At 45.0% G+C, this 13,201-nt stretch overlaps 1 protein-coding gene across 1 annotated transcript in view; it reads left to right on the plus strand.

Annotated features, from left to right (window-relative positions):
- The first annotated feature begins 604 nt into the window (after window positions 1-604).
- Window positions 605-13,201, plus strand: part of meis2a (Meis homeobox 2a) — a 151,614-nt gene continuing 139,017 nt past the window's right edge. Inside the window, 7 exon segments of the mRNA XM_079573242.1 lie at window positions 605-660; window positions 662-818; window positions 820-827; window positions 2,283-2,424; window positions 2,678-2,728; window positions 3,104-3,154; window positions 3,664-3,813. Coding sequence (XP_079429368.1) covers window positions 626-660; window positions 662-818; window positions 820-827; window positions 2,283-2,424; window positions 2,678-2,728; window positions 3,104-3,154; window positions 3,664-3,813 — 594 coding nt within the window. The 5' untranslated portion in view covers window positions 605-625.

Consider the following 13,201-nt stretch of genomic DNA (forward strand, 5'->3'; position numbering starts at 1 on the left):
AGCAAGGAACATTTTTGTAAAACTCTCCACACCACCACCTACCCCCCCGATGCCACGCTTTCTGCTGAGGCCACACGGGCGACTAAAAGGACAATTCGCGAAACAACAAAAAGGAAAAAGAAGTCGCTCCTTCGAAAAGTCGGGATTCGCTGCCCCGTAAATCTTTTTTTTTTTCTCTGTGCAGCGGGACGGGGGATATTAAATATACGGCAGAAGCAGGAGTTTATTGGAGCGCAGCCTCATGGCGCAAAGGGTAGGTTGAAAAACGTGCTTCGCTTTGCCCTGATTCCACCGCAGCCGCAGTAGGGACGGCGCAGCGCTCCTCCCGCACTTGGACATTGTAGAGTTTAGTTTCGGAGAGAGGAGCGGGGCTGACATCTCTTGAAGCGCTTTCACGGGGGACACTCCACTCTTGTCTCACACGCACTATGTTCCTGGTCCGTTGAGACACAACAACAACAACAACAACAACAACAACAACAACAACAACAACAACAACAACAAAAAACACACTCAAAGCACACTTTTTTTTGTCTGTGTTTTTTTTTTTTTTTGACGCGCTTTGACCATGTTTAGTGACCGCTGTGTCTCTCTGCAGTACGATGAGCTGGCCCACTACGGCGGGATGGACGGCGTGCCCGCGTCCATGTACGGGGGACCCGCACGGACCGCGGCCGCTGCCCCAGGTCCACCACCTGAACCACGGGCCGCCGCTCCACGCGAGCCAGCACTACGGAGCCCACGCGCCGCACCCCAACGTCATGCCCACGAGCATGGGCTCCGCTGTCAACGACGTTTTAAAGCGGGATAAGGACCAAAATTTATGGGTAAGGCGAAAGAGGAGCCGCCGCGCTTTTTTCCCCCCTCCACAAACTTTTTTTTTTTTTTTTTTTTTTTCTCCTGAAATGCAAGAGGTTTTTTTTGTGTGAAGGAACCACCGCACTTTTTTTTTTTTTGTCCACGGCCACTGTCGTCAAGGGAGTTTTGTTGATGTGTAATTGTAGACACGTTGTAGGAGCAGACCGTCAGTAAGTAAAAGAAAAAGCCCGGAGCGGAGGCAAGGAGCACAGGGGCCGTGTCGAGTTCACACACCGCGCTGCGAACGACACACACTCCTCTCACCCCACCAATGTTTTCAACTCTACGTGGAAGTTTCTGTACCTTCAGACAAAGCCCCCCTTTTTTTTACGCACAAGAGCCTCCTCTGAACCACGACAGTCTGCCTTCTCCTGTCCCTAAACGCACCAAACAAGATGGGACGATATTAGTGTTTTGTTTTGGTTTTTTTACGCACGGAGTGTCCTATAAGCCACGCCGTGCTGCTGCTGCTGCTGACAGCCTGTCCGCTCTACGCTTTCACTCTGCTTCTCTCCTTCAAACGATCAAAGCAGGGTTTTTTTTTTTTCTTGGGGTGAATAGTTGCGTTTTTACGAAAACTCCTAAATGAGTTTTTAATTCGGATTTACGATCGGGGTCAGTTGTTTTGCAGCTTCTGGCAATTGTGAAGTGTTGACAAAGCAAAACATTCAAAATATTTTTTTGCTCTGTTATATTTCTGGCGAACTGGAGAGGCCTGTTGTAGATAACAGCAGCTCTTCGCCAAACGCGCCTCCGTAGAACAAAACAAATTTTACGCACACCGTTTTCTTTTAAGTTTCGGCTGCAAAAGTGCTCAAGACAAGCTATTACGACGCCGTGAGTTTGGCTGTCACCAGAAATGTCAGCCCTAAGCCGAGGCGAAAAAAGTGCAACAAAAAAAGAACAACGCTGCGTCAAGATTCGACAATGAGACCGCGTTCTTTTAGCGCGTGGACGTAGAAAATTTGAAATGGTTAAGAAAAATGGTCTGGAGACGGAGTACAGTGCGTAAAATTGGGACATCTCTTCCTCCTGAAACTATACATGAAATAATTTTCGCAAAGCTTGTGCTTCTCTAGGCGTTTACAGAACAGAGCTTCTTTTTAAAAAAAAATATTGTTATTGCTATTGAAAATACGCTGTTGCCGTTTTACGCGTGTGTACGCACAATACTACAAATACATTTGTAACTTGGAACCAGAAACTCCACAAAAACAACCACAACAATCTCCACAAAACCCCCCGTCTGTGTCCCCTTATAGAACATGACTATTTTTCGGGGGAGGTATATAATAATATAATTCTAGTATAATCTTTTGCGAGTATTGACGCACGTATAGGTTTTTTTTTTTTTTATGTTCTCCTGCCGAACCCTCCCGCGCCGCCTCAACCCCCGCCTGTGCCGTGTGCTGTGTCTGTTCCAGCCACCCCCTGTTCCCGCTGCTCGCGCTGGTGTTCGAGAAGTGCGAGCTGGCTACGTGCACTCCCCGAGAGCCAGGCGTCGCCGGCGGAGACGTGTGCTCCTCGGACTCCTTCAACGAGGACATCGCGGTCTTTGCCAAACAGGTCAAAAAATAAAAAAATAAAAAATAATGAACAAAAATGAACACAAGCACACACACACACACACACACACATAGAGAGAGCACTCATTAACTACTCCCTACTTGTAGTGCTTCTTTTTTTTGTAAGTATAGAGTTGATTAAGTGTGTAATTTGTGATAAATACCGTCTATCGTATTTTAAATTACACAAAGACAATTTAATGCGCGCTGGTAAAACATCACCTCACTCTCGTATTTGTTGTTTTAATTTTTAGGTCCGGGCAGAAAAACCTCTATTTTCATCGAATCCAGAGTTGGACAATTTGGTAAGTGCACTTTAATACCCCTCTCTGCATGTCCATTACGCACGGCTTCGATTAACAAACGCATGCGTAAAATACAAAAAAATAATAATCAGAACCAAAGTAGCTTCCATCTTCCAATCTGCTCCCGTTCCCCTTTTTGTTGGGGCGAGCCAGTTTGTTTGACCACACTAACCAACGTCAATGTCCCGCCTGTCCCCACGAGTGACCACCGAGTTAGTGATTGTATACGACGTGTCCCTCTTTTTGGAGTTTTTTCCTTTTTTTTGGGGAACGAGTATCTCAGAACCACTTTGACATGTGACTGTGCGTAAAAAAGAAAAAAAATGTTTATCCCGAAAGCGCTCACTTCCTTTTGTGTCTTTTCTCCCCCACCAGATGATTCAAGCCATACAAGTATTACGATTTCATCTCTTGGAATTAGAAAAGGTAAATAGAAAAAAAATCATCTTTTACAAATCTGTTGTGGCGTGTTGTTTTCGTGCGTAAAATGATGAAACATGTTTTTATTTATTTTTTATTTTATTTTTTGGGTTTTTAAGCCAATTGATTAAACAAGTTACAGCCCCATCTCCCTTTGCGCATTGTTATCGATCCGCAGATTTGGTTTCATCCGCGCATCCTTCCCGAGCTCACGGCGCTAATGTTGATTTTTGTGTTTGTGTGTGTGTGTGTGTGTGCGCGTCGTTCAACTTGTTGCACCGGTCTCCAAGGAATAATAATCCCCACAACTATGCCTTGACTATTGTTTCCTCGCGACCGATAATGCCCCCTTAATTACTTTGTTGGTCTTGACTCCAGCCTAAGAACAACCCCACCACCCCCACCCCCTTCCTTGTTCTCCTCTTCTTCTTCTTCTTCTTCCATCAAAAATAATAATAAAAACAAATCTTTTGTCTTTTTTTCCTCTGTTTTCTTTCATGTTTTGGGAACAATAGGTGCACGAGCTCTGCGACAATTTCTGCCATCGGTACATCAGCTGCTTGAAAGGAAAAATGCCAATAGACTTAGTTATCGACGAGAGGGATGGCAGCTCCAAGTCGGACCACGAAGAGCTGTCCGGATCCTCGACTAACCTCGCAGATCACGTGAGTAACGAGCGTGTTTTTTATTCTCCTACTCCCACTTATTATTCGGCTTGGTAATGTGTGTATGAGGCGGCGCATTAATAATCCCATTACGGCTGCGTGTGTGCGTGTGTGTTAGCGTGTGTGTGTACGTGTACGTGTGTGTGTATGTGTATGTGTCGCTTTGGTTTGGGCGATGGCACATTTCGAGCTGTGCGTCCCACCCCCGGGGGTCAGAAAGCGGCGTGTGATCCGATGGATATTGTTTTAAGTCCTTTTGATTGGGGAGGCCACTCGTGTGTCTGCGTGTGTGCGTGTGTGTGTGTGTGTGTGTGTGTAGAATATTGTCTGGTGCGCGTGCATGTGGCTCGTTGCTGAACAGGGTGTTGTTTGAGGAAAAGGCAGCGGTGCGTCGTAGCAGGTCCGCGCGCAATGAGCCGGGCCTGGTGGTGGCTGTAGTTTTTTGGTGACGTTGCCCACGGATTTGGAGAGGCTTCTGCGCGTGGCACGGACGGAGAGCTCGTTCCCCAACGCTCGTGGAGTGTCATTTGTCTGCTTCTTCTTACCCTGTAAAAGTGGTTCCTTTCATTTGATCAGTTTCGCCGCCTGTCTCACTTGTCCCTAACTCTCCACCCGCTTACGCACGCTTTAAAAGTCCCGTGCGTGGCCTATTGTGCGTAGTGGTCACCCGCCCATCAGCCTTGCGATGGCACCTTTTGGCTGTGCGTCCCTTGGAGGGGGTCAAAAAGCTGCGCGTGAACACATGGATATTGTTTTTTAGTCCTTTTGATTTGGGCCACTCGTGCGCGCGTGGGTGTGTTGTGCGTGAGTGAGTGAGTGAGTGAAGGGGGCGCGTTCTCGTGGCACTCGCGCGCCCGAGCCTCGTTTTCATGAAAAGGCAGCCACAGCAGTGCAGGTCTGCGCGCAACGAGCCTGGTGACTCTCGTTCTCTGCGCTTTGAGACGGATTGGAGAGCCGTTTGGCGCTAGCAGTGGATGTGCGCAAATTGCGAAATTGCACCAACATTAAAACAAAAACAAATTTATTTTCCAGAATCTGTAAAGTGAATTAACACCGTTGTGCGTAAAGATGCTCCTAAAACAGACCCTTTCCAAACTGGCAATTCTCGCGCAAACGACCAGGCGCTTTTGTCGGATTATTCCTGCCTCGCCGCGTTTGTAACTCGCCCCGCACTGTCCCGGCTTGTCCCGCTTAAGCACGCTTTATAAGTCCCGTGCGCGGCCTTTTATGATGCGGTCACCCACTATCAGCCAGTGTGTCGCTCCGGGGCAGCGTCTCTTAAAGCAGGAGAGGGAGGGAAGGAGGGAGGGAGGGGGGTGTGCCTCTCGTGGGTGCCCGTACGCGCAAAGGGGGGGTTTGATTTGGACACTGTCAAGGATGGATTCATAACGGAAGCGGCTCGTAGTGATGAGGCATTGAGCGTTTGTCAAAGGCTTCGCGTTATTGAACTTGCTGACTATAGTTCCATCCAAACTTTTCCTTCCAGTTCATCCTCCTGCCATCACACGGACACTCACGCTCTTGATATATTGATATATACACCCCACCTCATGCGTAAAGGGTTTGAATCGCAGGTAGCGTCTTTTATTTTTAATTTTTTTGCACCTCCATTGACGCGCGCGCGCTCCCCCAGCCCCCCCTCCCTCCTCTTTCAGGATAATGTTGCAAAAGGCGGAGAAAGCGAGGGGGTAAAAGGGCTCGTAGCCAAGTTCAACGGGGGCCCCCAGCCTCCGGTGCGTGATGTTAATATCTTTTAATTGTCTGCCATCGATCGCTCGTGCGGTTTGCTGCCGCGTTTTTCGCCTTTCGCCCGCGCCCGTGTGTGCGCGCACGCTCCTTCCCCTCCTTTTATGGCTGCAGGCTCCATAATGCTCGATTCGATTTACGCGCGCTCCGACTACAGTAGCTTTAAATTTCTGTTCTGACGATCGATTCCCCCCCCCCCCCCCCCCCCCCCCACACACACACACACACACACACACACACACCCATTACAGACTCCCCAACCTTGGATACGAGCTGACTTCGGTGATTATTAATATGATCATCGTGCGATTAGCGCGCTGATGTGCGAGTTATTGCGAGTGTTACGAGTGGATGGAGTTAACGTTACGTGGCGCGCAGGACTTGGGGGCGGGGTGGGGTGGGGCGGGAGTGCGCCAGGGAAAAGCCTGTTAAGAGGGAAAGCTGATTTAAGTGTTATGCAAAGTCACGGTGCTTACATATGCCGACTCTGGCTGCGGGCCTAATAGCCCGGTGTGTGGCGAGATCGTCTAGGATATTAGGGCGCGCGCCCACGCTACAGCGACGTGGATGGATTGGAAGTTAAAGGCCCTGTACGGACTTTTTCTTTTTCTACCTGATCTTTTTCGAAAGCCTCTTTTAACTATGATGCACTCGCAGTTAGTCGTGGTTTACTTCCTCGCGACGGGTTTTTGGTGGCTGAAAGTTTGGGAGACGAGCTCATGAACTGCTTTGGATGGATTTAGTTTGGGTCAAAGTTTAAACTCGACTTCTTTTTTTGTTGTTTGTAAATAAAGAGGTTAATCATCACTAAGAAGCTCGGTTCATAGTCGTTTTCAGAGGTGGGAAGGATAGTTAAAAGCATTCACTCAAGAACAAGTACAAAGTAGTATCCAAAATAAGGACTTAGAAACGCACCTGGGGGAAATGCTACTTGAGTACAAACAGTCTGATTTACGATTCAGCCGGGACATAAATGATGAGAAACAAAACATGGAACCCTAGTATCTCTAAAGGACATGCCAGAAATATATACAAAAACATTTGAAGAACATCTCTTTTTGTGTCACGTGAAGCTTAAAGATGTGCACACTGTGGAACGAGTACAGATACTTCGTTATAATAGGACTCAAGTAGATGTGGGAAAAGTACTATACCATTCATAACAAACAGCAGTAGTTGCTGCAGCTTTGAAATGCAATACACAAACCTCTCCTATACATAAATGATGCAAAATCGATGTTTGGCGAAAGAAACGGCAACAAAATAAGCAATTGGAACAACATCGCAGCGTAGCTTTGTCTCAAGTTCACGTTTTTTTCTCATGTGACCGCTCTTTTTTGCGTGACGATAGGTTTAACAGGCATGGAAAGCTGCGTAAAAGCTTCTCCTATTCATGACCAACTTTTAAACTCACCCAATAATGCAACAGACGGCGAAGTGTGCCTTTATTTACGATTTTTTTATCGACAGAAAATGCATTCAATTGAAACACTGCCTATTTCCAGTACAACTGTGAGATTTGTTGCTTTTTTGGGGCTTATTTTGTCACAGGTCGATGACACGATTAAGCTTCTTCTTGAAATCTACAAACAATGTCCTGTGTTGAAATGTTTCCGTGAAATACCGTCCGTTTTTCGAGGCCATCATCGAACATCGCAACCTTTTCATAAACTCATCAGCCCCCTCTATTAACCGCGGCTGTCCGGGCCTCTCCCGGCACGCCGCGGCGTGGACGAGCGCCGAAATGAGCCGTGCCGTTGTTTATGTATCGCCCAGATTAGATAAAGCTTGCTGTTTTCGCTCGAAGGCAGATGGTGTCGGGGGGGGGGGGGGGACGCTCCAGCCAAGTCTCCTTTCCCCACTCCGAGCCGCTCCACTCGCGAGAACCGGAGTAAAGAGAGAAGCGCGAGGAGAGGGAGGGCCGATCCATCACCCCGACAAATCCCGTCCGTTGTTTATTTTATCCAAAGATTTATTTCGAACCGTGTCAACGTTTCCCCGGCTCGCAGGTGACGAAAAGGCCCCGCTCGGTTTTCGGAAAAGTTGTCGGAGATGATGTTTGCAAATGCGGGATAGGGAAAGTTAGTGGAAAGGCGGCAATGCGTCTTGCGATCGCCGGGTCGTTCCATCACCGTCACGTCGCCTTTAATGTGTTAAAAAAGCAAATTGCTGTGAGAAATTTGGTTGTCGATAAACATCAAGGCCGTGTGCCTGATTTTTGTTTTGTTTTGTTTTGTAAAAGCAGACATTTGTAGTTGTAGGAAGTACGATGTTAGAAACTCACTCTATAAATGTAGCTCATTCATTCACTTCCTGATTGGCAGTGGGTTACAGGCTGTGACCATACACTGTAGAATGGATAGTTTCCTTCGTAGCTTTCAGCGCGAGCTAACTGACGCTCGTTCAAGCTAGCAATTGGGCTCGATTTTTGGAGCCAGGCTTGTTTATTTAGAACAGGACACAAATACGAGTAGTGAAAGGAAAAACAGACTGTGAAAAACATGGACAGAGCATCGCTAACAGGAAATGGGGACAGGCTCCGGAAGTTCTTGGCTCTTATGGACTTTCAATTGAACATTTTTTGCCCATCTATTATTGAACACAGACTTGTCACTCTTCCCTCCACATGTTCGTCTTTTTTTTCTTTCTTTTTTTTCCCTTTTGCTATTTTGTTATTTTAGTCTTTGCAAACCGGCTCCAAAACCAAACTACTACATGCTTTTAAAATCAAAATATATCAAGATACAAACCTCTTCCGAGAGCCGGGACAATGTCTTCTCGAGACACTTGTCGATTCGAAGTCTGAATTCTTAGTCCGAAAGTCACTGCAGCCGAGTTTTAAAAAGACCTGAGTGCGTGTGAGTCGGCTGCCGGTGAGGACGCTCGACCAAATGGCTCTCATTTCGGAGTATTTACTTTAGGACAGCTGCCATGTTGTTGCATCCGCCGGCTGTTTGGACTCTCAGCTCCCCAAAGAGAAAAGTCACCGTCTTCTTAGTCACAAGGACAAGACGAGGGGAGTCGATGCTGACATTTGGAGCTTCAGCGTCAGAAAACTGAAGCTTTATTTGTTAGGGCAATGCAGATCAGTTAGTCTGTCAGTTGTTTAAGGTTTTTTAGTTGTATGAGTAAGGCAATAAATGAAGTAGCTAAGTAGTTATTAAGTGTTAGTCACACTTCACTAATGAGTTGTTCATGATAAATTAAGTGTTAATGCATCATTAATTAAGTGTATAAGTGGCATTTCTGTTGGAAATACGAGGATTTTTACATTGTTTTTTGTTTCTCATCATGAATCAGGCTTTTACACTCACAGTACTCGAGTAGCATGTTCCCCCAGCTACTTTTTCACTCTTACTTGAGGCATTTTGTTTTGTTTTTTCTTCATCTTGAGTAAAGCGACTCTCACTCGAGTTAATTCTTTTAGCTGCTCTAACCAAGGCCGGATCTATGCAGGGTCTTACAGGGGCTAAGTCCAGGGGCCCAGCAGGTTGAAGGGCCCTTGGGCATACAGAGAAAAATGCTCAGTGCAGGCTGTAAACTGTAAACGTTTTTTACCCGAGACTAAACCAGGACTAAACCAGGACTAAACCAAGTTGACCCTGGGAAAAAATATGTACCTATTGGTCTATTAAAATGCACCAAAATGCACCATTAAGATAAAAAAAGACCTCTGTGGGAGGACACCCCAGACCCCCTTTTTAAATGAGTCCCCCCACCAGACGGGCAGCGGCAAAGGTTCTTCCACAAGGCCCTCGGAGCTAAAATTGGGTTGTTGGGATGTTAAACTGTTTTTGTTTTTTCACAAATTCGTCATCATTTTGTTTAAAGCCACGCCGCGTAGGATTTTACCCTAACATTAAAATTGAAATACAAGCATTTTATTATATGACAGATATTTTAATCATTGAAAAAAATGTACTAACAAGCTTCTGCCATGAGCGGCTCAACTCTCCTAATATGAGACATGACTGTAACTTTATTGGGAGTGGGTGCGTCTCCAGCTCGTCTTCACTAGAATCAGCAGAATTTGAGATTTGAACAGGTTAGGTTCACATCCAAATCCACTCTTCGATGAACCACTGCAGAAATGGCATTTTCTGTGTCAAGATGGTCATTAGGAGCATGTTTTGTCCTGATGGCACCAGTGTAGTCCAAAAAGTTACACAGTGTGCCTTTAAGAACTTACTTCTGCATGTAACAAAAAACAAAAAGGCATTAATCCTTTCATTGTAGAGAGAGAGAAACCCGACAGACAGACATACAGTACAGATGTTGTTAACCTCTTAACTCCCACCTGAACGGATCCCATTTTCTCCAGTTTGGCTTTACCCTAATCTAAAAGCTTCTTGGGAAAAAAGCACCAAAACAGCCACAAAAAATGAGAAGAAAACAAGGATGTAAACGCAACAAAAAAGTGACCAAAAAAAAAAAATCTGACAAAAATTCTACAAAAATGTGACAAAAATTCAACAAAAAAATGACAAAAATTCAACAAAAATGTGACAAAAATTCAACAAAAAAATGACAAAAACTCAGCAAAAATGTGACAAAAACTCAACCAAAAAATTACAAAAACTCTAAGCTCTAAACTAAAAAAAAAACACATATAAAAGGTGACACAACACAGCAACAACGCGAGGAAAATGATCAGTTTTGTGGGTCTTAGCTTTCAAATGAGGCGTTACACTGACCGATATAACGGCCAATGAGGACAGAACGCATTTGGTTCAGGCGGGTGGCAAGAGGTTAAGGCACTATATGAATAAACATTGATTGATTATGGGGGTGCCCTGAAAAAACATTACCCCCGGGGGCCCATTTTACTTCAATCCGGCCCTGGCTCTTCCCACCTCTGCTCCTAAACGCGCGACTCTGTGAAAGTTGATACATCCCCACAGCGTTCCACGTCCTTTAAATCAAACTCATCAATCTCCCCCCTGGAGAGTTAAAAAAAAATGGACAATATGCTCATGGATTTTTCGAGTGTTTCGAGCTGCGGGGCCCGATATCGCCACTGCTCGCCCGGCGCGTGCTCCCCCCCTCTCCGGCACCGAGCGGTTAACTCATCACCGTGTCTAATTGTGAGCGTGCGCATCACAAGCCTCCGATGCTGCTCGGAATCAACAATGCAACACAGCCGAAGAGTCTGCTCCACTTCTTCCTTTCTTCCTCTCCCCGTATATTTGATCTACGTGACTTATTCATATGTATTTGCCTGTCTTCTATTATTAATCTGTTGTGTCCTGGCTCGCCGTGTGATAGTTAGATATGCTAATTTATTTAGTTTCCACACTGTCTGTCCCCCTCTCTCTTTCCCTCTTTGCTTTGATATGCATTTTTAATATATCGCCTTAGGGCACCGCTCATTTCCCCCCCCCCTCCGTTCTTTTCTCGAGATGATGATGAGGTTCTTGGCTGCTTTTTTTTTTTTCCTCCTCTCTTTTACATCTACCCCCCCTTTTTTCTCTCTCTCACTCTCTGTCTATCGCTCTATTCTTCTACCTGACAGTCAGACCATAATAGTAGCTACGGCGCACTTGACTACGCCACTCGAGTCTATTCGAGTTACTTCGCGTTACCTGTTCTTTTGAGCACACAGCCCCCTAAAAAGAAGTCGAGCGTGAGATGAGACGGAAGGGTGTAAGTCGCACACAATATAAACATTAGAAATAACTTTTGAAACAGTTTCTGAGTGGAATTTTTGTGGTATACTCTTGTGTGAATATGACAGGTTTCATGACTTATTTAGAGTGATAACATCTTATTGTCAGTAATAATGATTTATTTCAGTGAGGCTGCAATTTAATGAAGAAAAGTGAGTTTTATTTCCATCTTTAAGTTCATGACATGGACAGAGGGAAGGCTCCATATGAATTAGGGCTGAAACGACTAATCGATTAATCGACGACTAATCGCTTATTGAAATAGTCGACAACTATTTTAGTAATCGATGAATCGTTTTCTGGTTCACACAGACTAAAATGGAGCAAAAATGACATAAAAAATGTAGTATTTTTGATGAAAACCTAGTTTGATTTTATATTTAGGGTCTGTAGTGTTTTGTACATTGTAAATGTCATTAATAGACCCTTCAAAAAACATTTCCCTGTAGTTTACTCCATCAACACATCCTCAAACAGCGCCACTTAAGCTATAATGTGATAAAAAAAATAAAAAAATACAATTTTCCTACACCATTCACAGACAAGCGATTAATCGTGAAAATAATCGATAACAAAATAATCGTTAGTTGCAGCTCTAATATGAATGCTGACTCGCTCATCTCTCATTGACATAGATACAGACGGCATCTTCGGATTTGCCCGTATATGGTCATGTTTGAAGCAGCCAGGGGGGGGGGGGGGGGGGAACAAAGAAGAGAAAACTTTACTGTAACAAATGCTGAATTATGAGCATATTTTTGGACGAAGTAAAGATACAGAGACCTGGACAGGAGCAAAGTGGGTGAACAGCCTGTAAAGACTTCAAAAACGGACAATGCTAAACCAGACAGCTAATGTTAGCTTCATGCTACATATGCGAACATTAGCAACGAGTGCCGTTTTTTGCTTCTACTGATCAATTTGCTTTGAAAAAATGTTGGATTTGGCTTGACTTTATCGGTGTGTGATAAATACACTACCGCTCAAAAGTTTGGGTTCACTTAAAAGCACAGATTTTCTTTTTAATGAATGAGAAATCGTCTGGACATTGTTAATGTTGTGAATGCCTATTCTTGCTGGTGGCTCTTAAAGGAGTACCTACAGAGGTGTGCAGGGGCTCTAATGGTACATTGTGTTAGCTCATCGTGTTAAAGGGTAATTGATGATTTGAAAACCCTTGAGCAATTGTTGCGCTAGCACTGCTGAAAACTGTTGTGCTGATTAGAGAAGCTACAGCACCGGCCTGGGCGACCCCAACACTTTGCATGTTTACCCCCCCCCCCCCCCAGGCTTGGCCACGCCCCCTGGTATGCCGCAATGCCGCCTGTATCTATCACATGGTCGGCACAGCATCGGTTTGAAATTTTTCACCTCTACACATGTCACTTCTGTCAGTTTCCAAAAAGGAAGTGACACAATAATCATCCCAAAAGATGTCAAACTAACAAAAAAAAAACGGTTTTGTTTTGGAGCAAAATCATTGTGTTTAGCAAAAATTGTGTCTATGCCTCTCCGCTTATTTGTTATGGACAGACTCCTGTTTTCTTGTTCTATTACCATTAAAATTGCTAATTGCTAATTCATATGCATCAATCATCAGTGTTGTTGAAAATAGCTTATTTTATATTTTAACATGGCAGAGCTTTGACTTGTGTCCTCGCCCTGGAAACCGCCCAAAAAAACACCAAAAAACGAGTGTCAACTACTCAATATTGACCTTTTTTGGCCTGTGCAAAGCTTCGCCAAACTGTTTCCACCCGTCAGAGAAACGTCCTCTCCCTTGTCTTTTTAATTACTGAACAGAATTTGCGTCTCCCGCGCTACATCCAATTAGCCAGGCAAATAGAATTAGCGCTGTTGGAATATTATCTGCCGGCGAGAATGAGCTTTTGTGTCGGCTGCCTACACTCGTGTTTGTCTAGCCTTCCCTTTCAAGCACCGGGGACTTGTTTAGAGGGAAGTGGGATTGTGGGGGG

The sequence above is a fragment of the Gobius niger genome, assembly GCF_951799975.1.
Source record: "Gobius niger genome assembly, chromosome: 16".
Taxonomy (NCBI): domain Eukaryota; kingdom Metazoa; phylum Chordata; class Actinopteri; order Gobiiformes; family Gobiidae; genus Gobius; species Gobius niger.